General features: G+C 36.9%; 3 protein-coding genes across 3 annotated transcripts; 2 read left to right on the plus strand and 1 right to left on the minus strand.

Annotated features, from left to right (window-relative positions):
* The first annotated feature begins 7,962 nt into the window (after window positions 1–7,962).
* Window positions 7,963–11,253, plus strand: LOC149006720 (large ribosomal subunit protein eL34). The gene is made up of 4 exons (XM_089166672.1): window positions 7,963–8,112; window positions 8,437–8,516; window positions 10,666–10,775; window positions 10,890–11,253. Exons 1-4 carry the CDS (start codon window positions 8,034–8,036, stop codon window positions 10,981–10,983), a joined length of 363 nt encoding a protein of 120 aa, XP_089022798.1. The 5' UTR covers window positions 7,963–8,033; the 3' UTR covers window positions 10,984–11,253.
* A 628-nt stretch (window positions 11,254–11,881) lies between these two features.
* LOC149006721 (glutathione S-transferase U9-like) lies at window positions 11,882–12,392 on the minus strand. Its single transcript, XM_089165524.1, has 2 exons — window positions 12,102–12,392; window positions 11,882–11,998 (listed from the first exon to the last, which is right to left on the minus strand). Exons 1-2 carry the CDS (start codon window positions 12,390–12,392, stop codon window positions 11,882–11,884), a joined length of 408 nt encoding a protein of 135 aa, XP_089021650.1.
* Window positions 12,393–15,864: 3,472 nt separating this feature from the next.
* LOC149006722 (CAAX amino terminal protease family protein) lies at window positions 15,865–24,107 on the plus strand. Its single transcript, XM_089165978.1, has 10 exons — window positions 15,865–16,311; window positions 16,608–16,699; window positions 16,968–17,075; window positions 17,467–17,549; window positions 17,874–18,007; window positions 19,571–19,620; window positions 19,745–19,837; window positions 20,492–20,583; window positions 22,660–22,766; window positions 23,352–24,107. Exons 1-10 carry the CDS (start codon window positions 16,036–16,038, stop codon window positions 23,388–23,390), a joined length of 1,074 nt encoding a protein of 357 aa, XP_089022104.1. The 5' UTR covers window positions 15,865–16,035; the 3' UTR covers window positions 23,391–24,107.
* Window positions 24,108–27,600: the final 3,493 nt, after the last annotated feature.

The following is a 27,600-nucleotide window of genomic DNA, read 5'->3' on the forward strand; positions in this document are numbered from 1 at the left end:
ATCTCTCCCTCCTTCTAAAGCTCATTTACTATATCAAACAATCAACCGATCTAGCTAAATAGTTAAATAAGACAACCAGAGAGATTCTGTAGTATTTTGCATTCTTTTGAAGATGGATGAGATAATCGGGTACAGCCGAGGATTGTTTTTAAATCTAGTAAATTATCTCAAATTCTCTAATTCAAACATGCTCCTCCGTAAGCATTATTGATTGGCTGAGATTAAAATTTTCCACTTTCAATGTTCCGAACTCAAAATTTTTCATTTTTGTAAAAGAAATTTATTTATTGGTATAACTATAGAGGCAAAACCGGTCTAGCCATGTGTACATTCTAGACTTCTGTATTGAGTCCTATGCATATTGTATTCCTGTAACATTATATAGTATTCAGATTCAGCTTAGGATAGATGAGTCTTACATATTTGTTTCAAGGGCTTTGTGGTACCTTGTACGAATTGTCTATTGTTATTGTCATCATCATTGACATCATCATTGTCATCAACGAAAAAATATTTAATGGTATCCAGAGGTGGAGCCAGGATTCAATATTAGGGGACTACAATGACCTCTTTGCCCATTGTCTTTACCATTAAAAATTTTCTCCAATAAGGGAGTGGAGACTAGAGAGAGAGGCAGACACTCATATTTCAAATATAGAAAGACGCTCAAATGAAATCCCGCCCCCTCCAACAAAAAACCAAGAAAAAAAAAAAAAATTTTCAAAAAATTGGTTGGGGGGATGGCCCTCCTTGACCTTGGGGCAGCTGTACCCTAATGGTATTAGATTGGTGTCAACTAGAACCCTTGATTTCCCTCAAAGTGGTATGTATTGTTTGATACCTACAATATGATATTGACACTTGAAACCATGAAGTGGTCAAACCTTGATCAATATGGATAAAATTTCAATGCTAGTTGATGCCTATCCTATTCAAGATCAAGAAAAGAACTTGCTATGAAGAACTGGAAAATAATGAAAGTAACCCTAAAGGTTGGTTTAATTGGTAAAATACCAACACCTCAATAAGTAAAAAACTCCAAAAGTTCAAATCTCCTATAGTCTGAATCTAAAAGGACAAACTCAATGCAAAAGACTTCTGTACAACTCTACATTGACACACAAGCTTCTTTAATGTACAAGCTCTCCTGTTTTGAGCTTTGGAAAGGTCATGACTATATGACTAATGGTGTAAACGGAACACCAAAATCTCTGCTTCCATATTTACAGTTGTATCTGTTTAGGGGTATTTAAATTTGTCCTATTACTAATAAGATGTGGTATGGTAATACTCCTTTCTAACTTATTAGTGTATGTCTGATAAAATTACTGATTAAGTTATATTTTTTGGATTCTTTTTTGTTATTTAATTTTTTTTACTTGAAATACATGAATATTTTTCTAGATTTTCTACAAAAATTAATAAAAAAGGAATTAAATACTAAATGAATTTAAGAAAATCAAATACTAAAATGAGTAGAACAAATGGAAAATTGCTGAATTTTGAAGTTTCAAACCTATCTTTCACAAATTAAAATGGTAATAATGTCAATAGGTATTAAATTGTCCGATACGATATGATAAGATACGGTGCTACCTTTGTCTGATTTGTATCCAATCCGTATCCATCCCTAGAATACAACTGAGACTTGGAGTTGGGTTAGTGTTGGCATACATGATCATATTGTATGATAATGTAATTGCATGCAGAAGTATCTCTACGTACGGACCTAATACCTTTTAACAAAAAAAGCGGGGGAAAGAAAGGGGACATAATTTCAGCCGTTAAAGAGACAAAGTTAGAGCCGTGGGATGTAGGGCTTTGTCTGCTGAAATTCCATTTTGAGTTTTTGTTATTTGTCTTTCTTTCGGTTCGAAAGCTCTGTTGGCCATTCACGGATCAAGCGAGGTAGAGGGAAAGAGTAGGGTGTGTTAGCACTTAGCATTGGAGAAAGAAGTAATCTTATTCTTATTTTTTCTCTTTGATAGGAGGCAATACTACAATTTCTCAAGCAAAAGTGGTTTCTGATCAATTGATTTCCTCCAATTTCTTAATCTCTTTGTCTGAAGTTTTATCATCATATTCTTTTTATTTCTTTCTTCACATTAACAAAGAAAACGAAAAATAGATAGTGAAATAATAATGAATGGGGTTTGGTAATAAGTTGTTGTAGAAAGATATCACTGTAAAAATATCAGTTGGACATATTCATTAAAAATTTATCAAGGTGGGAAAGTCATGTTTTCCATGAACACTTAGATAACACTAGATATGCATGTTTGAATGAACAAAGCAGTTAAAATTTTATTTTGATGGCTTAGTCTAGGTCATTTTCATCTTCATACTAAAACCATTAATACTTGGATGAATCATATGAATCTTGTCTTATGCATTATATTTTTTTTTGGCATATTTCATAGTTTTACTAGCAATTTTAGATGGTAAGGAATTAGAGAATATTGTTCAAAAACCAAAATTTGGTAAAGCCATTTCAGCTTCTTTTAACTTCATTTTAAGGTGCACTAATGGAATTGTCAACATTCTAAAAAGTCCTTCCTATCAAACATAAGCATGAGAAAATGACAATGCCCCGAAAGTCAAGATAAATGTAGATGCATCTTCGAAAGAGAAGGAAGGTAAGGTGGATTTAGATTTATTCTAAGTGACTCCAAAGGTAATATTCTGCTAGCAAAATCACAGCCTGCAACCTTCTTTTCAATACTTGAAGGGCTCTTGCCTTTCTTAGGGTGGGGGGGGTGGGGGGGGGGGGGGGGGGGGGGGGAGGGGGGGGGGGGGCGGGGGGGGGGGGGGGGGGGGGGGGGGGGGGGGGGGGGGGGGGGGGGGGGGGTGCACACAAAAAAAAAAAAAAAAAAAAAAAAAAAAAAAAAAATATGTATGCCCTTCACATGAGTAAAAAAAACTTTTTTATCAAAATGAGAGAAAAAAAGTATTCAAGGGACTTTTTTTTGGTAAAAAAAGAAATTCTTGTTGAAGCCCCAAAGAATTCAACTGAAAATATTATTAACGAATTAACAAAAAAAAGGCTAATAATTATTTTATTTTTTCTAATCAATTTATTTTTTAGTTACTTTAATCTACTCATCATGAATCCCAAACCAGAAACCCTAAAATCCTAAAAGAAACCCAAGATTACAACCATGAACACAGAGAACTAGAGGAAGAAGGACGAATGGCACAAACCCTAGCAAAGCAAAAAACTCTCGACAAAAGCTCTAGACAACTGAACTATTCAGCTCATAAAGAAGACTGAACACCTCAGTCTAATATGATTAACACATGGCGCTGGTTCAACGTAAGTACAGACCAGAGTAACCGAATAGAATTAAATTGAGCCGAACAGCAACTGAACCGTTAGATTACTCCTTACATTTCTCTTCAAGTATAAATGTATATCTTGGAGCAATTTATCACTTCATCTATTAAAACAGCATATTTTATTAAATATTTTGCTTCAACTTAGAAGGCAGTTCAGAAAATAAAAGAAAGGAAGAAAAGAAAACTATAGCTACTTATTTAATTCAATATGAGAAGGGGGAAAAAATCATTTCCATACATTTTTGGAAATTTCCATCAAATTTCATACATTTTTTGAAGTTTCCATACTCAGATGTTTGGGATTTAGAGTTTCAAAGTTCAAAATTTCTTGTAGTCTAACAAGTGAAGTCAAGTGGACCCAGGTTTTGTAGTTTTTATTTTTCAGCACAAAGTGGGGTGAGGATTCTTCTTAGAGTATCCTCCATGGTTGTGGATGTACTTCTAGCACACTATCGGCAGCCTTCTATGTAGAGGTAACAAATTTAAAAAGCCATGAGCTCAAACCTCTGTCCTTCCCGTCTCCTCTAGGCCTATGAACCCCTAGATTGGTTGATGACCAAAAAAGAAAAATCATCCATAGTTGTGTGCCTGTGTCTACTTATTTGTCCTAGTACAATTGGTCGAGAACCCGCGCACGTATGTATATATTTAACATGTGCTTCAAATATACATGTGGTTAACCATTGATGAATTTTATTCATCTTTATCACGGTTTTACCCTGAGCAGATTTCTACAGTGATCATGTCTCTCTTTATCTTGTGTTCGGATTATCTTTAGATGTCATCAATGATCGTTTGAATCTTGATACTTCAAATTATTGCTTACACCATGCATCATGGAAATTCTTCAAACTGTTTTTAATTTTTTGCAACTTTGATTTACTCCAATTTATCAATCTTTGAATTTTCACCATTTAGAAGAAGTTATTCTCTTATTCTATCACTTAAGGTGAGTCCATGCTAGGTTAGGGATGTCAATGGTGTAGTTTAAGGTGGTTTTGGTTTGAGCTTAAAAGTTTTGAACTAAAAAATACCAAGTCCAAACACAACCCATTGGTTTACTCCGATTCTCAATCATTTGTGTTTGAGATTTCATCGTTAAACTTATTTTCTCTAAATTCTTATTTTATGTCAATATTGAGGGGGAACAAACTAAATTAGTGAAATGAATGATAAATAGTATAGATAATAAGTTTTTATAAACAAATACCACCCTAACTACGTGTGTTGGATTTATGGATCCATTTTTCATGATAATACCATAGAAACGCATGTTTTTCATTGCAAGTTGACAACACTTTATACATGAAAGTTTTTAAAGAAACAAACCAGCTAAAGAGACAATATGGTGGACTAAACTAGACTCTATTTCAAGAGTTGTAGGATGGTAATTTCAGTTGTGGACTAAAAAGAATGAAGAAGTCACTTGGGGATTTTGTGAAAATCAACTAGTGATTTAGGGTTTACGGTAAAAAAATGAAGTCTGGGTTTATTTAATGAATCGACATGTCTGGGTGGGTTGATTTGGCTTGGTTTTAGAATTAGGTTGATCGCAGTGTCAATTTGAGTTTAAATTTTTTTCATTTTCATTTAATCTCAACTTTTTTATGTGGACTATGCACACGTGTCATTCATCTATAAGAAAATGAATACAAGGAAATGGACAAGATAAAATTTCGAAATAAGTCATCTCAAATATTTTTTGGTTATGCTTGGGAGGAAAAGATACGGAGCTACATTGTCTACTTCAGTCTCCTTTTCTATACTTCTGCATCAAATATTGTGAAGTGAGTAATAATCTAAAACTAATTAAACTTTTTCATTACATTTTCAAAAATGGTGAGTAATCAAAGTTTTTTTTGGTCAAAAACTGTAATCAAAAGCGTAGAATTCCACTAACTTATTTTAAATGCATATGTATTTGAATTTTTATTTGACTATTCTCCTTTTGCTTGAATGTAAAATGTGATATAACAATTTGTCGAGGTATCAGTTTTGTGCTAATAGTCTCAACTTTCTCCTAAACACATAAGCTTCAAATTTTGGCCATAAGAACAAGTTAAGATAACACCAGAAATAATGGACGGCCATTCAATTAATTTATTGACACCGTATTCATATTATTGGAAGTAATTTTTCAAAATCACTAGTCATTTAACGAATGATAATTTTATTAAGAAATTAAAAAATGTCTAGTCATCCATTTTATTATCCCTAATGATCCATTTTTTTTTCTTTTTTTTTCTTAACTAATGATCCATCTTATCATGTAGATTGACAAGTGCTTCATCAAAAAAACAGAAAAATTCATGTATGGTCTCCAATATTATATCATAACAAATGTGATCTCCTGAAAGAAAAAAAAAAAATAATTACTTTTCTGTTGATTTTTAATTAAGTGGTATTTTTATTTGTTTTTGAAAACTCTAAAATATTTTTAATTAATTAATATGGATGAGAGAATTCACCTTTCACTCTTCTTCTCCTCCTTAACATACATATAACATATTCAATCGGTATTAACAGATAAAAAGAGCAAGAAAAAAAAACCAAAATAGGAAAGTGTGAAACTTAGGCCAATATTTCACCCCAGCTTATTTCTTCCTTACCCCCACCCAATCCCCAAAAAATGATGGAATTTTGAATTAATTTTGAAGGCATGAGTTTTCAAAGTATTTTATTATAGTAAATGGTTAGAGGGGAAGTTATTCCCTATTAGATACTTAAATAGCCTTACTTAAATAGCCCAATAGATAGTCTATGGTAAGACGTGTTTAAATGGTAAATAGACAAGTCTAAAGGAAGACATGGTATAGGATATTTGGAGATTTTGGGAGTTGTATTACAAATTCTTCAAACATACAAAAGTGAAATTGCAATACAATTGAGAGATGAAGATCTTTAGCAAATCTGAAGAGCTTGAAGTAGCAACCGAACGAATCACTGATCGATGAGGTTGAGTCACACTTTGATGCTGTCTTTAAGGTAATTGATGCATCCTACTACCAAGGGTTCTTCGCACCACCACCTCCAAGATAAAACAACCTCCAACTAGAAGATGAGGTAGTTCTTCTAGTCCCTTAAAGGAGCCAAAAGCTAGAGCACAACACTTAGACAACTCAAGAAAGAAATGAACTTTGTAAAACAAATAATGTGAGTGAGGAGAGTCACAATAGCACACAATATGCAAGGAAGGGTTGGGTTTATATAGGCCCAAACCACACCTCCCCACAAGGGAAGAATCAATTCTCCACTAATGGAGAATCAATGGTTTGTCCCTCCTCCACTAATGTGAATAAACCCCCTTGACCTAACCTCCCCACTACTTGGGGAAGTAACTCTCATATTCACTTCTTTGGAATGAATAGGCTTTAACCCATTCAAAGACCTTAACCCCCACTCATGGTAATGGCCATGAATGGTCATGAAGTTGAAATGAGAAATAAAGATCAAGAGTTAGAATTTGAGTAATTCCACCATTCAAGTTAGCCCACCTCATCACCATGATCAAGACCTTTAAGACCCATGACCAATGTCATGAAGAGCCTCATAACCAAAGTCATGAAGAGCCTCCTTTACTCATGGTGCCTCATTACCACCCTTACCTCATGGTGCCTCATTACCACCCTTACCTCAAGGGTCCCACACACAAACAAAACAATTAAATAAAAGAAATGCAAAAACTAATTTTGAAACTTAATATATAGATAATGTAGATTTTAATAAAAAACCTAACATGAGACTCTTTCTCTTTTATATTAGAAAGAAGTTGGTTATTAATTTGCTTTAACAATGATTCTATAATGATGGTAGTCTCTTGCCTTCTATCGAACTATCTTCGGACATTCTTTGTAAGTAGTTGCCCTTTAGAGTGCTTGCCATTGGGACTAGGAAAGTAAGGGGGTATTTAAATATCTTAAGGAAAGTACAATTTTGTATGACCCAACTCATGTACGTTTTTATATCGCAAGATATATACCGATATTGCCGATGTCTTCTTCAACTTCTACAAGGATATTATGTTTCGCATCAGTCAAATAAAAACAAAATTTGGTACAAAGAGGCTTTATTAAGGCTAAGGGATGGGGATATTAATATGCTTCAGAGAGAGCCGAACCCATGACATCTTTACTAAGAGGTATTGGTTTCAACCACTAAAACAGCTTTGAGTGTCCAAAATGAACTCGAAAAGAGGTTTATAATTTATATAGAGCTCCAAAGGTTGTGGGTGAAAGGTAAGGTCACCTCTCTTTGTGAGGGTACCTATTCAGCTCAACTCCCTTCGGGAAGGTACCTATCCAACTGACCTCCTTAAAGGAAAGTGCCTTTCTAAATATATAAAAAATAGAAAATAAAAGAGGAGATTCATGAGAGTATAAATATGAATAAAAGTATGAGAAAATAAATATGGAGAAATTAATGAATCGTGAATTAGTTTTTAATTAGAAAATTGAATTTTCATTTTTTTTAAAACTCTTTAACCAAAAAAGGCAGGGAAAAAAGGGAACGTAATCTCACCGTTAAAGAGACAAAGTCAGAGCCGTGGGATGTAGGGCTTTGGCTGCTAAAGTTCTATTTCAAGCTTTACTTATTCTCAGTCTTTCAGTTTGATAGCTCTGTTTGGCTATCCACGGAGAGGGAGAGGGAGAGGAAGAGGGAGAGGGAGAGGGAGGAGCAGGGTGTGTTAGCATTTGAAAATGGTGCAGAGGCTCACCTACAGGAAGCGGCATAGCTATGCCACCAAATCGAACCAGACGAGGGTCGTCAAAACGCCTGGTATGAATCTCTTCTTCTCTCTGGTAGTGTATATAGCCAAAACTATAGCATTGAATATCTGGCTAAGTTTCTCATTGTTCTACTCATTCTGTATTTAAGTGTTTAGCGATAAATCTATCTTTAGTTCTGTTAATTGCACTTTGATCTATCACTTCTGTTGCTCCTATTGCAAGTTGTTCGATTGATCGATCTCTTCCCCCATTGCCCATGCTTAATGCGAATATATTGAATGTATACCTAGTTTTGTAATAATGCATTTTCATATACGTGTTTCCTCTGATGGTTTTCTTAACTGCCTTTAGTTTTTCATTTGCGCTTATTCAGGTGGGAAACTGGTCTACCAAACCTCTAAGAAGAGAGCCAGCGGGCCGAAGTGTCCTGTAACTGGGAAGAGAATCCAAGGGGTACGCGTTAGTTTTGTATTACATTTATATAATATGTTAATCCTTCTTTGTATTGAATGTCATGAGTTTTGGCTTATTAAAATTTCATATCTAATGTTTGATCAGTTACTGATGTCCTAGATTGTGGTGGTGTTTAAAGTTTTTAGTTTCTTTATACATACGTGGGTTGAACATTTGGTAAGAATGCGCCCCTCGTTGCAAATGCTAGCAGGAATTCTTTTGAACTTGCTCAAATTGTTGTAGTGGCGTATATCTATTTATTTTCTAAACTTAAAACTTTTGTACTTAATGATATGGATAGGAGTATGATTTCTGGGCCCAAAATGTCTCCTGTTTCTGCAGGGTTTTAGGCTTAACCCTAGTTGACTTCCCTTAGAGTCCTACCCCAAGTAGGAAGCTTCAAACCGACCCAATCCTATAGGAATAAAGCTGAAATTAGAAAACAACAACAGTCCCATTCCTAGCCTAACCAAAACCCTAGTACCTTTCAACCCAACCCCTAAAACCCATAAACCTAACCCTAAACCTCAACTCCAGATCTGAAACTACAATCACAGCATACATTGAGCCTAAAACCCAAATTCCTTTAATGATAAGCCTGGCTGAATCCTTCTAAGCCTATCCCTAACCCTTGCAAACCCTAAATCTTCAAAAATCCTTCAAACAAAGGAACCTACAGCCCTAGAAGACTGCTGGTTCCTAGTTCCTATGAGACAGGATCCTGGAGTGAGCTTAATTCTAGGGCATATGTTCAATAAACTAAATGCTAGAATGTGATTCATGTCACTACAACTTGGTTTATTGACCAATGCACCACAGCCTGCCCCCAGATAAAGGAAGATTTTGATCAGTACAAACTGACAGAGGGATGGAAGCTTTGTATGCTCCTGGTTGAGTGGTTGGGCTAGACAATGGTGGAAACTACATGAAAAGAGACTAAATGAAAAAAAAAACCTATAGGTAGAGTATACAAAGTATGAGTTAGAGAACAAGTACCCTCTAGAACATATGTGAAGAGAGCTGACCTACAACAAGATTAGCCCCAAAGGCACATTCACTTGAAGAGAGTGTGAAGTATCCAACAGAGAGTGGCTTCTTTTGAGCAAATGCCTGGAGCAACTTTTGGTTGTTACCGTTCTTCATCTCCAAAGGATGCTACTGTTGCAATCGTTGAAATTCTGATGATGTAAGAACAACACAAAAAGAAACCATTAATCAATGAACCAGAACATGAGGTTGAGGTTAATGTTGAAGTTGTTCCAAAATTTTTAGTTGTAAGGAAGAGTTGGTCCCTTCTGTTTCAAATGTCGAGGCTTACATTGAAGGATTTGAACAGCCAAAGTTTGGGCAATGGATGATGTAAGTTGGCACTACAGTTGGTGAATTGGTAGAAGAAACCATTTGGAGACAGTGAATGATTAGGAGTATCTTGAAGATCTTGAAGCAGAGAAGGTTGAAGAAATGTTTGTTGACAACACAATGAACACAATTGCTAATATTGTAGTTGATCTCATAGAAGTTGTGATTGCACCTGAATTTTCTGAATAAAAAGCTCCCCTTCTTGAAGATTATATTCCTAACATCCTTGAGCTGCTAGCTTTTGTTTTGGGTTGAAATTGGACGTATTCCACATCAAACTTGTAATGGCCTAAGATTTAATGAACAAACATAATGTTTCTGCTGTGCATTGCATCATCTTTTGGGTGTCTGAGAAGGATAGTATGCCAATCTGAGATAGCCAAAATCATATTTTCAGGAGCTAAAGGTAGTTGTGGGTGAGATGTCCAAGGTTAATCTGGCTTGAGCTTTAGCCTATTTAGCGGTGGTTTGTATGGTTATATTTATTTTAATGGTACTTTAGGGGTGTAAGTAAATGTTAATTTTATGTGGTTTCTATTTAAGTGTATGTTTTTAGTAAACTCTAGTTTCTTCTGCTATAGTTCATGTTTATCTTTATTTCCATGGTACTTCTTTTCTATGTTTTTTGGGGGAATGAAAAGAGGGGTGGGTGGGTGGGGGGGGGTTGGTTTTTCAATTTTCCAAGATTGAATGCATGACTTTAGAATTTGAACATCATTTGTGAGTGAGCTTCCAAGTTGCTTTGTGAAATGAATGGTATTTAGCACCTTATACAATGTTGTCTCCACAGATTCCTCACTTGAGACCTACTGAGTACAAGAGATCTAGATTACCTAGAAACCGGAGGACTGTAAACAGAGCATATGGTGCAGTGTTATCTGCAACTGCTGTTAGAGAGAGGTTGGTTGTTTATATCCATGGAATCAGCCCTATCCCCATAAAATTAAAACCCCAATTTATATTTTGGTTGATTTTTTGGCAGTTCTGTCTGCTCATAGCTTTTGTTTTCTGTAGAATCATTCGGGCATTCTTGGTGGAAGAGCAAAAGATTGTGAAGAAGGTATTGAAGATCCAGAAAGCCAAGGAAAAGTTAGCTATCAAAAGCTGAGTATGAGGGGGAACAAAAATGAAAGAAAAATTTTTGGATTTTCGAAATTTCTTTTTGAACTAGTTTAGTAGGAGTAAATTGGTTGGTGTGTTGTGACTGATTTTCTCCTGCTGTCCTTGTTATCAGATATTTGTTTTTTTCTTTTTCCTTTTTTAGGGATCCTGTTACTACTGTTTATTCTTAAATGCTCTTTTTGAGAATATATTCAGTTTACTACCTTTTATGTTGCGATGAAGCTCAGATTTTAGGGTTTGTGCAAATCTTCTGGGCTCTGGCTACCTTTGTTTCTGTTCTTTTCCTTTTGCTTTTCTTTTATTTTGTTGGGAGTGTTAACTGAGGTGAGCAACGGGGTTTATCTCCACCTATGGATCTGCTAAAAGCTGTTCACCTGAAAAAAGCGTTGTGCCAAAATCTTATCTTGTCTATCTGCTTATGCCTCTGATCCATGGCCAGGCTTGGCTCTTCAAACCCAGTCTCTTTGTTGAATTTTTCATGGCTTAGTGTGGGAAGCGAGCTGAACTCACAACTGTTTATTGTGCTTTCTCGTTTTCATTCATGTTATGGTGATCCAAACTAAGTTATCAAAGCATCTATTGATCAATACACCAGTTTACACCAAACACACAAAAGACAGATTAATGAATGGAGTTCAGCTTAAGGGCATCCCTCTCAACATTTTTACTCTTTCAACCAATCTGTCATGAGGAGGGCGTATCTCCTTCACCAGAGGGTGATCTTCCACAGCACTCAGCCATGCGCAAAGAAGCGGATTCTTGTTTGGGTCCATCAATTTCACACCCCGGTGACCTCTTTGACAGCATGAATGTTGTACGCAGTGGTTCCAATTACAATACCCAGAAACCCAAGGGTCTCACCATTGAAGAAAGGGGAGTTGCCCTTAAAGTCCTCTGCCAGGCCTTTCTCTAACACCCCTCAGCTTCTCCTCCAGCTCTTTAATGGCTACTCGTTGTTCTTCACTTCCAGACGTGATAAGTGTTCGGCTAACAGGGAGCAGCTGAAACAATATCAATAGAAACACCAGACAAATAAACTTGGATTTGAATCATAATGGTGGTTCAAGAAAATGAATTGAACCATAATTCTAGCTAGCTACTGACCTTGTGATCAAAGAATTTAGCCCAGAATCGGAGCTTGGCCCTTTCGTAAGGGTCTTGAGGTAGTATTGGAGGAGAGTTCTGGCTCCAGAATTCATCGATGTATTCAAGGATAACTAGAGTTTCAGCTATGGGCCTACCATTGTGTAAGAGGACAGGAACCTTCTTATGGACAGGGTTGTACTGGAGAAGCAATTGGCTCTTGTTACATAGATCTTCTTCTACGTATGTGTAGGGTATACCCTTAAGTTTAAGGGCCAGTTCGACCCTCTTGCTGAAATTGCACCCCCACATCCCATGCAAGCCTCACTTCACTCGTCGCTGACATATTCCCTCTCGTTCTCTTCCTTTGTCAAGCCACTCTCAGGCAAGGCTTTTAAAGATTTACAAGTAAAGCTATTACTCCTTAGATAAGAAAGGAACAGAAGCAGACAAAGTCGGATTAGCTTGGGCAATTGAACATCGCTAAGCAACTTATCAAAAAATCTCAAAGAATCAACAAGAGAAAACAATTTACCAAGAATAGAAGATCGTTATGATTAAGCCAGATGACAAAGTGTTAATATAATCCCTCTAATTCAATTAAGAGAATTTTGAATTAATAAATTCTAGCCAATCATGCATAGAGTTACTAGAAAACTCAGCTATATTAGTCCTTAAAGGTGAAGTTCTCCAAGTCTGTTTTGCATGGTCATGGGAGAATAAAGCATGAACAACAGTTTCAACGTTAGATATACCCTGTGACAAGCATAGGAGGCATAAAGGGGATTGACTAGTATCTCTATCAAAGAGTGCCTTTCTCATGAGCAACCCTCCATAAGAAGGGCCTAATCTTGGGGAGGGTTTTAATGTTCTACAATTTACCCCAGTTGATGTTTGAGGGTGAAAATGGGTGATTAGATTACCAACTAAGGGAATTTTTGATTAAATGGTATATTGATTTAGCTTGAAAACGACCGTTAGTTGACTCCTTCCACACCCAAAAGTCTTCAACCTCCATATTTGATATCGGGATTGATAAAATGATTGTTTTCTCTTCCCTTTCACCTCCGATCTATGAAGAGGCCCCATAGGGATGGCCGGATGGGTGGTTTTGAGGGATAGGGAGACGGGAGGGGGTATCGAAAAATCTCCCTTAATTCTAGTTGTGAGACCATTACCTATGCCCTTTAGAATCCCTTCCCTAAAAACATCTCTTCGGACAATAATGCTTTTCCAGCCTCAGGAAGCCCTTTTTGGAACTTGGGCATCCAAGAAAGGTACATCTTTCAAGAATTTCCCTTGTGAGGTTCTAGCCTAAAGTGTGTTTGGTTGAGTTAGTAATCTCTATCCTTGTTTCGCCAATAGGGTTTTGTTGAAAGAATGAAAATCTTTAAATCCGACTCCCCCTTGCTTTTTAGAGCAATATAACTAGTCCCATTTTATCTAATGATTACTGAATTTACATTGTTTTTCCACCAGAATCTCCGGATCAAACTAGTTAGTTTATTACTCATTTCTTTTGGAGTGAGAAAATTTGACAATGTGTACGTGTGCAAGGCAGTTACTACAACCTTGATAAAAATTTCTTTCCTTGCTTGAGAGAGTAACTTTTCTTTCCAACCCTCAAGTTTTGACTAAGGTCTACCATACACATAAGAGGACACTTGATTTTTTGATTTTCTTATATTTGATGGTAAACTAAGGTAAATCCCATGAAATGACACTTCTTTAATTTTAAAGGTTGAGATATTTGGCTTTTAATTTGATTTGGACTTTCTTGCTAAACATGATGAAAGATTTTGAATTGTTTATGTGTTGCCAAAAAGCTTCCTAAAGAGCAGCATATTCAGCTTTTGTAAGGGTAAAAACCGTGCAGCCATTCGCAAAGAATAAATGATTGATCTCTGGGGATCATTGGGCCACTTTAGGCTAGATAGCCAAAGGATTTCCAATAGCTGATGTCAAATTTCTAGAAAGAATTTTTGTGATATAGGATGAAGAAATAAGGACTTAGTGGTCACCCTTGCCTTAATCCTCTAAATAGAGTTATCTTGTTGGTCAGCTGCCCATTAATCTTAATGGGGTGTTCGACAGTGGAGAGGCACTGCATTATCCTTTTGATCCATTTTCCATGAGAACTCAACATACTCAAAATATTCTTGATGAGACACCATTCCATTTTATCGTATGCTTAGCATGGGTCAAGTTTTAGTGCCATATACTTAGCTTTCAAATTAAGCTGTTTCATAAAATGGAGGCATTCATGGGCTAGGTAAATGTTGTACAAAATAAATCTACATCGGACGAAGGCACTTTGAGTTTCTCTGGTAAGGGATTTTAGCAAAGGTTTAACTTGTTGGCAAGGCACTTTTGCTATAATATTATAAGGAACTGTGCAGAGAGTCAGGGACTGATAGGTCTAAGGTCACTCATCAACTGGGGATTTTTCTTTTTGGGCATGAGGGGTAATAATGATTTTGTTCAAAATTTTTAGTAAGAAGCCCCCATTAAAGAATATTAGAGAACAAAAATTAGGCCACGCCCAATAGTATCCTAATTGCTATGGTAAAGTTGATAGGGAGACCATCAATGCTAGGAGCTTTGTTGTCTTTCATTTAAAATATAACACCCCTGATCTCTTCAACAGTGAAAGCCCTACAGAGCAAATCATTTCAGACCTTGAGATACATGGTTAAATTGTTGAGGTGAAATGTTCAGGAACGACATTCTTTGCAACCGGAATACCATTAGTTGACCTTGGAATGTTGCAAAATATACAATTATCAAAGTATGAATCAAATAACAAACATCTTCCACAATTGGGCAAACCAAATGCCATGCTCTTATTGAAGTCTTGAAGGTAAGAGATGGAGCTATGAGCTCAATGAGGCTTCGCCCTTGTCTCTTCATATAATTTTGGGTAATTTTCATCTGGCCCCGATTTAGGATGTCATTTTTAGTCGAACTGGACCCCCCCGTGGAGCATTTAGCAAAACGCCGGGGACGCCCCTTTTCTGTCTGTCTTATTTTTCCGAAAGTATTAATTTACAAAAAGACTTTGCATTACCCGTTCCCATCTCCCGTAGTATGGAAAAAGTCAATTTAAGGACAAATTATCGCTTCTTGGACGAATTTGCCCTTTTTTTTTTTCTTCTTTCTTTCTTAATTTAATTTTTTTATTTTTACATTTTACGGGATTAAAAGTTATTAATTTACAAAATTAGACCTTTCTCTATTACCCGATTCCCAAATCTCTTGAGAAATGTAGAACGGTTAAAGGTTCATCAACTTAGGTGAGACGCGAGAGGTCTGAATGGAATTAGTTCCAACTGAAACAGGCCGATGGAGATCTGCCGTTTTCATCATCAATAAATGTTGATTTGATTTTGTAAATTAATAAACTTTAAATCCTTAAAATGTAATAAAAAAATAAAAAATAAAAAGGACAAATTCGTCCAAGAAGCGATAATTTGTCTTTAAATTGACTTTTTCCATACTATAGGGGAGGCAGATGCAAAGTTTCAGTTTTTTTGGACTAAAAATGACATACACTAAACCTCAGGGGTCCAGATGAAAATTACCCTATAATTTTTTATTACTTTTTAATATTTATCTAATGAGCCCTATCTATTTTGGTGGTAAAAAAATCATCGAAGGAGCTTGGGATTATGCGGGAGGTGATCCGGACTTTCGAAATAAATGTTAAAAATGGGTACAACCAGCTCAATCCGGGTCGACCCATCCAAGTTAACATTCCGACGGATGCTTGCCTCCCAAATCCTGCACGAACGTGCCTGTGTTCGTGCAGAGGATCCATACTCTTCCTGAACCTTATTCCCACCTTATCCTTCCATCCCAGCTGGCAAGGTCAGGCGTCTGTGTGCTCTTCGCGCCAAATTGCAAAAACGCAGGATTTGCAGTTCAATCGGAACTTCGAATTCGAAGGATCCTAGCAATGTCTTCCTCACTTGTATCCGCTCCTCTCTTACTCCGTTCTCCTCTTTGCCGTTACTCTACTCTTTCGAAGCTATCCGTATCGAAAACCCTACAGAAACCAAACTACCCATTTATCTTCAAAAGAGACTACAGTTTTGGTCCTCCTTTATCGATATCCCACTCCAATGGAGTTCAAAGGTTTCCAAGAAAGATTAATAGAATCTCTGATAGAAGGCTTAATTTCATCTGCTTTTGCAACGCAAAAGGAGAGCCCAAGGATACTTTCCAAGGAAAGGTAGGGTTTAAAGCTTCAACTTCTACCATTCGAGTTTATAATTGGTTTATCAATTTTTATGGGTTTTGATTTCGACTTCTTCAGATTCTCGTTACTTGTGTACCAGGATAAGAACTAGTAATGAATTGAACTAACATTTCAGACTGAATTTTTTTTTGAGTGAACAGTCTGAAAAATTGTCTGTAATTGGTAAGCCGGTGAACTGAGAAGTCTCTGTTTTTCTATTTTTATGTGTAACAACTGTGAAATTTGACACTTCAGATTTTTAATAATAATTTCTCTATTACTTTTGGCAGGAAACTGGACCGGACTGGCCTATCCTCAAGCGGTGGAATGTCCCTTGGCAATGGCAAACTGTCAGCTTTTCCATGATTACATGTGCAATAAGGTACGTTCTCTGAGTCCATTATGTTTCGCAAGAATTTTCTTGAAGCACTAAATGACATTCTGTACCATTCCTCTTTACTGCTCTCTACTCGTCAAGATACCTTTAGAGTAGGAATTTCATCAAATCCTATACAGCTATATGGAATTCAGATGCATGACTAGTGGAGTTCTGCTGTATATTGTTTTTCATTGTTTTCATCTTATGGAAAAATCTGAAAAAGAAATTTCTATCCATAGTTGTGTTGTGGAACTAACTTTCTTTCAGGCAGTTTTGTTTTGACAGGATTTGTAGAAGCATCAGTTTTGCCATATCTGGGATTGCAGATCGGAGAGCTAAGTTTAGATGAGAAGGCAGAACTACTTTTTGTGGATCAAGCGTATGCATTTTTGCATCATTACCCTTGGTTCTTTGTCGAAGTCATTACTGTGAAAACTTCCTTTTGATAATATCTACTGGATCAATTATAAAACAGTACACCAGCAACATGGTGCACGTGACAGGAGAGTTTATATCCCTAATCATTTTACATACAAGATTGTTAATGTAGAATACCTTTTAGAGGCATCTTCAAACTGCCTGACTCGTTTCATTTACATAAAATCTTCGACTTTGCTGCTGGTGCACTGTTCATATCATCTGCCATATGTTTTCCTGAATTTTTTTTTTTTAATTCTTATTTTCTTATTGGATTCTTAGTTATTCTTATGCCCAAAACAGGGAAAACAGTTTTTTATCCTTCTTACTGTAGACATTGATTGTTTGTATAGCATAGTGACCGCCATTGTGCTTGGAGTTATTTATGGCTTCACAAAAAGCTTCCAGCCTCTTCCAGATGACATTTTCCGCTATGGTACATCATACATCCTTAAATTTTTTAATTTATTTGGTTGGATATTAGTTATAAATTTCTAATCAGGAAGGAATGCATCTTTAGACTTCCCTCTTCTCATTTTAGTTGAGGTAATTAACCATGTAAATGGTGATGTGGTGCCTGATATTATGCTTGCCATGATTGAGGAAGCAATTTTAACACATTAATGGACTTAAATAAATAGTGCATCTTTTCTTGTTTCTGCATTTTCTGGTCACTCTTGACAAAAATTTAATTTATTCTGATGTTGTATTTGACTTTTGTAAAAGAAGAGAATGCTGAATTTTGCCGAAATCATTCCAGAACTGAAGGACCCTTTCAGTCTACAGAGGGGTTGGCTTCTATGGACAGGATTTGGACTTGTTGGTGCCCTTCTTGCCATTGCATTAACTGGAGCAATCATGGCATTATTTAGTGACGAGAGCCCACAAAGAGAGGTTAGATACACGCACACAACCCCCTCTCCCCCAATTGTATTGCTGACTCCTCTGAGTTTCAGAACATATGCTCAAATTTCAATTTGAATTATATAAGTGATAAAGGTGAAAACGAGGAAGGATATTTTGCAAAATTAGGAAGGACAAAACAAGGAATGCATGAATTAGAGATGATCTGGGAGTTGCACTGATAAATGACTAGCTCTGTGAAAGTTGTTTAAAAAGGTATGGCTATGTCATACAAAGGGCCTATAAATGCCCCAGTAAGGAAGAGTGGTCTGACCACGACTGAAGGAGCTAGAAGAACTAGAGGCAGACATAAAATGACCACTGGGGAGTGTGAGAAATGACATGCTGAGTCTTGGGCTTGTACCAAGTATGACTTCTGATATAACTGACTGGAGGCAAGAATTCATAATCCTATTTAGCTTAGTTTTCATGATCTGCTGGGCTGTTCTCCTTTCCCTCCTCCTTTTTACCTTTCTTTAATTTTTATTTTACATATTGACTACACGTCTCCTTTCTCTTGTTGTTTCTCGGATCCATGTAGCCAACCCCTGAAATAAGGTTGAGTTTGCTGCTATTGTTGGTTATGTAGAGAGTGTACCTCAGTCCCACGGTAAGGTTGTCCCCTGACTTCACCACCAAGTGGTTGCTTGTTCAAGTCCAGAAATAGCCTCTTTGTGAAGGAAAGTAAGGCTCCATGCTATACAACTTTTTGAGACCCCGCAATGGTAGGATCCTCATGCACTAGGTATGCCCTTTTTTATGTTATATATGGCCAAGGTTTCATTCATGGTTCAATTAGGAAGCCTAACCTAGACAGCTGTAAAAGACAGCCACATGGTAGATCAGGTGTGAACAGCTTGTAGACAGGTAGATCCAAAATTCCCCTACTCAGATGTCAAGTTTCAGCCCAATTGAAATCTTCTAAATGTGCAATAGAGCTTTGAAAATTTAGGACCATGGGAGAATGTGTAGTGGTGGTTGGAATACAGTAGGCATGCATTGATCTGAAGAGTGGAATCGGCACATAATCAGCTTATGTGGTGGACCATTATCGATCCTCATGCACTGACTGTAAATGCTCTCCTTGCATGTTGTATGTGTTATATAGTTGTAATACTTTTTATGTGGTTAAACAGGGGATTTGTTTGAACCATTTGACAAGGCTATGCATTTTCCTTCATAACAAGTAACAATCAGTTGATTATACAAGGATGTATGTCACGTCTGAGGAGGTGAAGCCATAATATACAACAACTATAATTATTTTAAAATATGGTAGTTGCTCAGTCATGTTTTCTAGTTGATTCGTATTTTAGAATCAGATACACAGGATGATTATTAATACGGGAAATCCATCACAGTATTTTGTACAGATAGGCATGATTATTAATACTCAAATAGTTTACTACTAAAAGGGATCTCTGAAGTAAAAACAAATTCAGAGAAAAAATGTTTTGGTTACATATTTAAGATATTGTGTGTATTTCTACAGCTAGTTTGTTCTTAGGGACCCCTTAAAACAATTCCGTAAGCCTTTTCTTTTCTCTGTTTCAGACAGATGCTCTTGTTCGCTTGCTACCATTGATTGGCTCATCAAGTGTCAGGTGTTGTATTGAGAAGTGTATCTGTTTATTTTCTGTTTTCTTGTTTGCTCATTCGAATCTTGTTGTAAGCCTTCATGAATGAGAATGAGAAAGAAAATTAATCAAACTATTACGTGTTTTTCAGCACTGCTTGCTTGGTAGGAATAACTGGTGTTTTGGCTCCGCTGCTTGAGGAGACTGTGTTTCGAGGGTTTCTGATGGTGTCCATGACGAAGTGGTAAAGTTCCTTGCTGCCTGTTCTTTACTACCACCAAAGTAACATTATGTTTATCAGTGATAGGAATGCTGGTCCTGGTCAAATGGAATATACATTGGCCCCACATGACATAATGTCTGTCTGTGTTATAAATCTCAAATATCAGTACCTGTCATTTTAGATAACTCGTGATTCTAAGAAAAATTCACAAACTTAAGAGACATACAGATGATTAGTTCATAAAAGTTGAAGTAATTCATTCAGGGGAAAAGAAAAAAGGCTGAAGTAATTCCTGTCAGATCTTAATGCTCAAATTAGTTGATCCTTTGCTTAGTCAACTTAATGTGTTGGCCATATTTATGACTTGAATTACTTAATTTTAAATCGAAATTTCATTGGAATAAAATGGAATGAACTTGAAGTGATTCTTTACATGATTTTGATCTAATGGTCAAGTTTGTGCTAGCCGCTTCTACCCCTGCCAAATGAATTATCTTGGCTGTTTCATTTGGTTTGATGAGGATATCCTGCTCCATGTACTGGAAGAGTCCCTTTATAATTGAGTGGTTTCTGCTTCTTCTTCTTGCTGCATGAAGACTATTTTAATGCACATATCTTTCAAGATTTAGATTAACCTATCTTTTCTGTACTAGAATTTTCCCTTTCTTTGTGCAGGGTACCAACACCAGTATCTGTTCTTATAAGTGCTGCAGTGTTTGCCATTGCCCATCTCACTCCTGGAGAGTTTCCTCAGCTGTTTGTGCTTGGTAATGCTTTGCATCTCTTTGTTGGTAATAGTACAATGAACACCACAGAATATTTGATTGTTTACTTGTCTGACTGTTAGTGAATGTGTTTCACTTAATTCTCATACCAACACCAATTATTTAGTGTTCTCGAGATCTGTTCTGTAGAAATGAGTAAATAATGTAAGAATCTTTCATATCACTGCACTGCTTTGTATTTTACATCCTGTCCGGTTTCATCAAGGAAAATCATCCATCTTATCAGAATATAGCATGTGGACTATGCCCTGAGAACTATAACAGATTGAATAAAGTGAAGTGCTACTGGAATATAGGCTAATGGATGAATACAAGTCTAATTGAAGGGGAGAATTACGAGACCGCTTTTGAACCATCCATTCTTTATTAATCACTCGTCTAGTGGTCACATAGCAAAATCCTTGAAGAATTAGACTAGATGAGACGGGGGAACTTGAAAAGGAAGGTGGGTAGTTTCATACTTGATAGAATTTTGACTAGATAAGGAAAATTTCCATAGATTGCTTCTCCACGTGTGAAGAATATAATGTGGGTTGAATTGTTGATAACAGACACAATGACTGAGTAAACAAATATAATGATGCTTCCTAGATAGGGGGAAGAATATGATGCCTAACTGAAAACAATTGGGCAAGATAAGACCCCCGCCTTCATTGAGACACATCATTGAGTCCTATAAATGATAGATGCATGGAATAAATATATTTGCTATTATGGCCAGGCATGACCATGTAGTACATAATAATGTAGTGGCTGTTGTTGCCAGCCTCCAGATATTGTTATTGTTTGATATTAGTTACTGGTAATATCACTTTATTTTTCTTTGCCTCAGGACCAGGGATGGCCATAGCTTGGGTTTGTTGCGGGAGTTAACGAATCTCAAATCCAATTTTTTGTAATTATTGGTTGACACTGAATGACTCTCAACCTTCAGCTTACACTTCATTTAGTGAATTTACAGTATGACCTGTGTTGCGTGGCCCTGGGATGGTGTTGCGTTCCAAAGCCACCCCTAACCACGAGAGTGAGCAAAGTGAGTTTCAGGTTTGACCTGCCACTAAGGATGGCCAATCTGTAACTCAAGTGTATTCTTTGCAGTCAAGACCTTGTGAAGAATTTCTTTAAGGGGATTGCTCCTTTCAGTCCCTATTCAGTATGAAATAAAGTGAACTGAAATAATAACCATTGGTTAAATGAAGTGAAAGAAATTAGCTTCAAAGTGATGTCATATGACAAAGCTTACGTGGGAAATCATTTTCCAACCTGAAACCATCAATTTTTTTTAATTATTTGTCCTCTGAATAGCATTTGACTTTTTTACTCACTAATTCTACATGCCATTGGCCCCATATTTCTCCATGTTACTTACATCAACTATATTTACAACCGTGGTTGCCAATGCGTTGCCTAGGCATCCACACTCTTTTCTCTTGGTCTATTTCCTGGTGTTGCCTTGGCTGCCTGGATGTCAGCTTGTCAGTGTTTGTTTTTTTGCCCCCTCGATCGCCTTGGTTTGGCTAGATGCTGTGACAACTCTGCTTGCTAGTGATATCCTCACTTTATATCTTTCCATTCACTTCATTTCTCTTCTTACCAGACAGAGATTGTAAAATATAATCTCACTGACAATTTACCAGTTGCTGCAGTGAGGGTCATGGTGCTCTTGGTTTTCTGTGCATCTGTACTGTGGGTGGGGAAACACCTTGACCACAGGATTGTTGTCAACAATTGATTGGAGCATGTGTATTCCTCCATGCTTTCAAACATTTGTCATGTTCACATTTGGAGAAGTGTGATGTTCTTTTCTTTCCTGTAACTGACCTAAGTATAATTGAAGCCATTTCATTATAATAAATTAAATTTAAGGTCCAGGGTTGAACTGTTGAAGTCTACCCACAGCTTGCTATTCTCTGTAGATCAGCCAAAAAATGATTTGTGTTTCCCTTATATTATAGTTGGTCATGAAAGTAAAAGTACAGCTTACTGTACATTCTGTAGAGAAGTTGGCTCAGCACTCTGCTCTTCAAAAAATAAAACATAATTTCTTTACTTTTACAGGGACTGCATTGGGATTCTCATATGCACAAACTCGCAATCTTCTAACCCCCATCACCATACATGCACTCTGGAACTCAGGAGTGATTCTGCTTCTCACTTTTCTTCAGGTAAAGAGCTGCATGATTTCTGGATTTAATTTTGGTTATACGGGGAAGCTCTATTTTTAGACTCTTTTTTCCCTGAACATTAAGGCTGAAATTCTTCATTAGTGTCGTGTTGGAAAACCGTTCTATTTTCTGTCTGGAGGAAGTTTGGCTAGGTATTAATATGCTTTTGATTATTGGTCCAGATCATTGATCTGATATCCCTCATATTGGCATTTTGGAAGGAAGATCCTCCGAAGAAACTATAAAATGATTAAAAAGAATATGTTTATTGTCCTCCCCTTGAAGGTGCTGCTTACCGCAGCGCTATGGAACTTAGAATGTTGGGGCCCAATCTGAAATTCTTGAGTCTAATCCTGCCTTCACCATTTTTATTCTAATCTTTCAAGTTTCAACCGCACTTCTCAGCAAATTAGATAAATCCCCTTCCCCTATAGATTGAGGTGGTTAGTGCAGCAGAAAAGAAGATGCTAAATGGAAATTTATGCACATTGCTGGTACAACTAAGTTGTATCTTTCCATATGCTGTGATTCTGTTGAACGCTACGAAGGGTTTATAATTTCTTCCCTCGGATTCTGTGACTGCAGCTGGAGGGATATGATATCAAGGAACTGTTGCAAGCATAATAGTCTTCCACTGGTTAACTTCTTGGGTTTCATTCTCACCAATTGGCAAGGTTGTGTGGTACTATTTATTGTCAAGAAAGGAATACCAGAGGAATAACTGGCGAAGAACTTACCCGAAAGGGATTGGTTATCAATGGATTTGACAGAGGAATATTCTTCTCTTTTTGGCAATGCGTTGGTGTCTGGGGTGTCGAGGAGAGTATGTGAATGATATCTATTCGACCACATAAAGCTATGGCAATACACAGGCCATAAGAGGTAAATGTTGTGTTGCAGGTTATCTAATTTCATTATCTACCCAGTTATAATTTGTAAACATGTAGAGGAACTAGAGCCTTTGAAAGTGATTTTCTGGACTAGCTTACTGCCTATTCCTTTGAGAGTGGGGTCATTAATTAACGGTATACCATGTAACCTTGGAAATACTAAAGACTTGTTCTCTCTTTCTTTTCTTCTACATCTAACTTGTGCTTGTAGCTACGAATTCTAATCCTCAATGCTGAGAGCTGCTTCTGTGTTTGAACAGTCTCACCTTGGTGCTTACAGAAGCAGATCAGGTCGACAGAAATCTTGTCCGGAGAAGAGTTTAATTTGGGTAGACCGGTGAATTGATTCTCCAGATGGGTATGATTATTGTGTGCTGTAGCCATGATTGTGGAACACAAATTTCCTTCCCCCATTCCCAGCAAGAACACAAGAAAATATCTGCGCAGAAATTTTTGTTTTTAGTTCTAAAATTCTTCATCTAACACTTCTATTTCCTATTGCAATACACAACCATCATGCAAGTAATCATCAGAGTCATATGCAAAGTGTGAACAGTGTTTAACACGAGTCTTATCATGGCGTTACATGCTTGGTTTGGGTTAGGATTAAACTTGCTATGTAAGTTATTAAGGGTTAACTTCGATATAATATTGGGAATACTCAATGAGAGGCAGCTTTGTGGGTGATTTTGAGTAAATCTAAAGCATGTAATCTCTCTACGAGAAGTTGGAGTAAGTTCAAAGCATGGCTTACAACAGCACAGCGGCATGCATTAATTACTAGTGGCCTTAAAAAACATATATTGAAAAGAGAGGGATAGTTATGTTAGCAGCACATAATACGCCAGCATTCCATGTATCTTTTCACTCTCTTTGAAATGGATTGTCCATCTCGCAAATGGTTAAAAGCAAGACGGACGGTCGAGATTTCAATCTTGACTGTTGGCAGCAAATGCCATAAGCGTTGAATTTCGGTGCTGCGCATCAAACGCGTGAGTATTATACTGCCAATGGTCGAGATCGAAATCTTGATTGAGCTTTCAATCTTGACCATTGACAGCAGATGTTGCAACATTCAACATTCAAGTCTGCTCCATAAAAAGAAAAGAAAAGAAAATCTTTGGTAAAAGGAGAAAGAAAGAAATAAATACACAGTAGGATGCGAACATATGGTTATGCCTATTCCATTAAAAGTATATGATTACTAGTTTTAGAAATGGTGTCTCAAAAGTATGTATTTTTTTTTGGTCAACCAAAAGTATGTATTTAAAACAAAAGAAGAGATTTTTTTTTTGTCCTTCCAATGGGAAAACACCCATTTATAAAAAATGTTTCTGCTTTTGGAAACGTTAAAATTGCTTTTGACGTATTTGCAAGCAGAATCATTGGATGACTTTTTATTTTTTAACAGGTCTTCCTGAATTTTAAATACGTAACCTGGAATTCTGTCTGTGCCCTTCAAAAACAAGTAAATTAGTAAACAACCCACTAATTGGAACAAGAAATTAAGAAAGAGATGACCCTGAGCATGAGCAGGACGAGCAGGACAATACAACATGGACAGCTGCAGGAAAACCGTATCAGTAACAATTTAAAATTTATATTAAATTTTTAGAAAAACAAGAACAAATGAAAAGTTACAAAACACCTTCCTAATGTTAATATCATAATGAAACTCGATAATTTTTTAGGTCACAAAAGTGATTGATTTGATTTATTGCAAATTTTTCAAAATTCAAACATATAGAATCTTATCCAATGTTGCATGTGTAAGAATTTAAAACTTTAGATATAATACAAATTCTATCATTCTATTGTGTTTTGAATTTTAGAATAGAGTTTATATTTGGTTGCTTTTGAATTTAAAATTTAAATGTAAATTTGATTTGGTGGGTTAAAAATACATGCACTTTAACATCAATCACAAATAAAAATAAGTAATTAATAAGAAAAACAATAATAAACTTTCATACTCTTATTCATGGATTGTAATCCTCTGCGGCCACCAAGGAGCGGCCATCCAGCGGCCGCTCCTTTGATGGCCGCCACATGTCATCAAGAAAGCAGATATGCACGATTTAACAATCCTTTGTTTTCTTGTTAAACCGGTTAAACAATTCGGTTCAGATGAATGAACCGAATTATAAACCAAGCCGGTTACTCATTAAAAAAAAATAATAATAAATAAAACTCAAAAACCTTGCTCTCCCTCTCCTCTCGCCTGCAAATCATCTTTGTCCTCTTTGTTACTTTCTTTCTCTGACATCGTCTTCGTCATCGCTTAAAAACCAAGAAGAACCTGCAACAACCCTCTCTCTTCGAGATCAACGAAGAAGAAAAAATGGGGTTGGTTCCAAGATTGCAAACCACCGCCGTGACCGGTGTAAGATCAAGAACCTTCATAGAGGTGGGATCATTGTGAGTTCTGATGATCAGCTCATAATTACGCTACCCGATTCAAGGGTTTTGAAAGTTATTGCACGATCTCGTGCTTTCGGCTTTGGCCATTGTTACTTCTCCATGGCTTGGTTCAATGGTCATTTGGGATTCATCCTTATCTTACACTCCGGGAACCTCGATGCTCAAATCCATGGTGAATCATAGTTGAATCTACTTGTTCATGATTTGAGCAGCGAAGGTCTCTTCAAATCGGGCGACAAAGCCCTCCTCGTGAGCTGAAATGGCGACGGTTACGAGTTTACTTCTAATGGTGCCCAGATCTTGAACGCTCATGGCATGGATCTCGTCTCTGAATCCGATTCCGAGCGACCGAAGTCCATTCCGGATGCCACATTTGATTTCATCTTCACGCGATTTCTTCGGAAATTTCATGGATCAAATCCTCAAGGTTTTTGAAAATTTAGAAATCGGGAACGAAACGTGCGGGTTTTTGAGTTTTTATTTTTTATTTTTTATTTTTTTTATTTTAATGAGTAACCCGGCTTGGTTACAATTCGGTTCATTCATCAGAACCGAATTGTTTAATCGGTTTGACAGGATAACAAAAGATTGTTAAATCGTGCGGATCTGCTTGCTTGGTGACATGTGGCGGCCATCAAAGGAGCGGCCGCTGGATGGCCGCTCCTTGGTGGCCGCAGAGGATTAGAACCCCTTATTCATACGTATTCAACATTAAAAAAAAAAATCAAGAGAGAGAAAAATAAGAATACCTGCCTCTGGAGAAAATTTAGCTTATTAAAACCAAGTTTTCCCTTTAGTCGTGTGTGAGGAAATAGAAAAGAAGATGAGTGAATAAATAGGAAGAAAGAGAATAAGTAGGGAGAAACCCACCGGTGGGGTATGGAAGTCTATTCGCTTTTCTATTGCCGTCAACATTCCCACCTAGAACTTTGAAGTTTGAATGCGGGCTTGCCTTCCATTTTCGAGGGTTTGCAACTTTGCTCCTCCACAGTCTTCACCTTTTTTGTTTTCCCTCCCTCTCCACACTTCGAACTCGTAACAACATGGATGATGCTACCATCTTGGCATCTTCCCTTCAGATTTCGATCTAGATTTTATGCCCCACCCCCTTGGAGAAGCTGTTTATCGGAGGTCTGGTGGTGCTGTGGTGGTGTTGTTGCTTCGTCGCCATCGCCATCGCCAAGATAATATGGTGGTTCTCATCTTTCATTCAGGTGGTGGGCCCCAACACTGATATCACCTCCACTGAGAAGCGTGTTCCTAATCATCCTACTACTCCATTTTTTTTGGTACAAACCCTTTTTTTTTTTTTTGTAAGAAATTAAAGACTTCATTCATAAACTAAGAAAATAAAGACACATAAAAGAAAGGAAAAGTACAAAAGATAGATGCATGAAAACACAAGGTTGGGTCCAAACCAAGGAGCGGAAATTGACTGTCGTACATGCAATAGACAGGGTCATCCAGACTAAGGAATGAGTCAAGCCCAATAAATCCTTAAAACGAGAGCTGTAACAATCACA

This window comes from Hakea prostrata, chromosome 8 (genome assembly GCF_041222555.1).
Source record: "Hakea prostrata isolate BN-2017 chromosome 8, UWA_Hpros_2, whole genome shotgun sequence".
Classification (NCBI taxonomy): Eukaryota; Viridiplantae; Streptophyta; class Magnoliopsida; order Proteales; family Proteaceae; genus Hakea; species Hakea prostrata.